This window comes from Lepidothrix coronata, unplaced genomic scaffold (genome assembly GCF_001604755.1).
Source record: "Lepidothrix coronata isolate B3197 unplaced genomic scaffold, Lepidothrix_coronata-1.0 Scaffold788, whole genome shotgun sequence".
Lineage (NCBI taxonomy): Eukaryota > Metazoa > Chordata > Aves > Passeriformes > Pipridae > Lepidothrix > Lepidothrix coronata.
The window spans coordinates 1-1385 of record NW_016690968.1 but is presented as its reverse complement, the minus strand read 5'-3'; the positions used below and the strand labels follow the sequence as shown (position 1 = coordinate 1385).

General features: G+C 61.4%; 1 protein-coding gene across 1 annotated transcript in view; it reads left to right on the top strand.

The window, feature by feature from the left end:
- LOC108510395 (creatine kinase M-type-like) overlaps nucleotides 1-1340 on the top strand; it is a 9036-nt gene extending 7696 nt beyond the window's left edge. Inside the window, exons 7-8 of the mRNA XM_017840073.1 lie at nucleotides 17-47; nucleotides 1117-1340. Of these exons, the coding sequence (XP_017695562.1) occupies nucleotides 17-47; nucleotides 1117-1295 (210 nt within the window). The 3' untranslated portion in view covers nucleotides 1296-1340. The remainder of the gene's footprint in view (nucleotides 1-16; nucleotides 48-1116) is intronic.
- Nucleotides 1341-1385: the final 45 nt, after the last annotated feature.

Sequence of the window (1385 nt, the reverse complement as noted above, 5' to 3'; positions counted from 1 at the left end):
AACACCCTAAAAAACTCCACACCTGCGCCTGCAGAAACGGGGCACAGGTGGGACCCCCAAAACACCCCAAAAACACCCCAAAGGCACCCCGAAAAACACACCAAAAACACCCTAAAAAACTCCACACCTGCGCCTGCAGAAACGGGGCACAGGTGGGACCCCCAAAGACACCCCAAAAACACCCCAAAGGCACCCCGAAAAACACACCAAAAACACCCTAAAAAACTCCACACCTGCGCCTGCAGAAACGGGGCACAGGTGGGACCCCAAAGACACCCCAAAAACACCCCAAAGGCACCCCAAAAAAACCCCCAAAACATCCCAAAGACACCCCAAAAAACACCCCAAAAACACACCAAAAGCATTCTGAAAATACCCAAAAAAACCCCCACACCTGCTCCTGCAGAAACGGGGCACAGGTGGGACCCCAAAACCACCACAAAGACACACTAAAGACACCCCAAAAAACACCCCAAAACCACTCCAAAAACACCCCAAAACCACCCCAAAACCACCCCAAAACCACTCCAAAATGGGTGGGGATGGGTGGTTATTTTTAGGGGGATCTCTGTGACCCTGGGTGACTCTGTGGTGGTCTCTGGTGGTCCCTGGTGGTCCCCAATGACCCCTGACCCCCCATTTCCCCCCAGGCGGGGTGGACACGGCGGCGGTGGGCGCGGTGTTGGGTGGGGATGGGTGGGGATGGATGGTCAGTTTTGGGGGATCTGTGTGACCCTGGTTGACTCTGTGGGTGTCTCTGGTGGTCCCTGGTGGTCTCTGGTGGTCCCCGGTGCCCCCTGACCCCTGTTTCCCCCCAGGTGGAGTGGACACGGCCGCGGTGGGCGCGGTATTGGGTGGGGATGGGTGGGGATGGATGGCTGGCTCTGTGTGACCCTGGGTGACTCTGTGGGTGTCTCTGGTGGTCTCTGGTGGTCCCTGGTGGTCCCTGACCCCCCATTCCCCCCCAGGTGGAGTGGACACGGCGGCGGTGGGCGCGGTGTTGGGTGGGGATGGATGGTCAGTTTTGGGGGATCTGTGTGACCCTGGGTGACCCTGGGTGACTCTGTAGTGGTCCCTGGTGGTCCCCGGTGCCCCCTGACCCCTGTTTCCCCCCAGGCGGAGTGGACACGGCCGCGGTGGGCGCGGTGTTCGACATCTCGAACGCGGACCGTTTGGGGTTCTCGGAGGTGGAGCAGGTGCAGATGGTGGTGGACGGGGTGAAGCTCATGGTGGAGATGGAGAAGAAGCTCGAGCAGAAGCAGCCGATCGACGACATGATCCCCGCCCAGAAATAGGGACCCCCCGGGACCCCCCCGGACCGCGGGGACCCCCCCGAACCGCGGGGACCCCCCGGCGGGCACCGACCCCCGACCCCCCCCGGACCC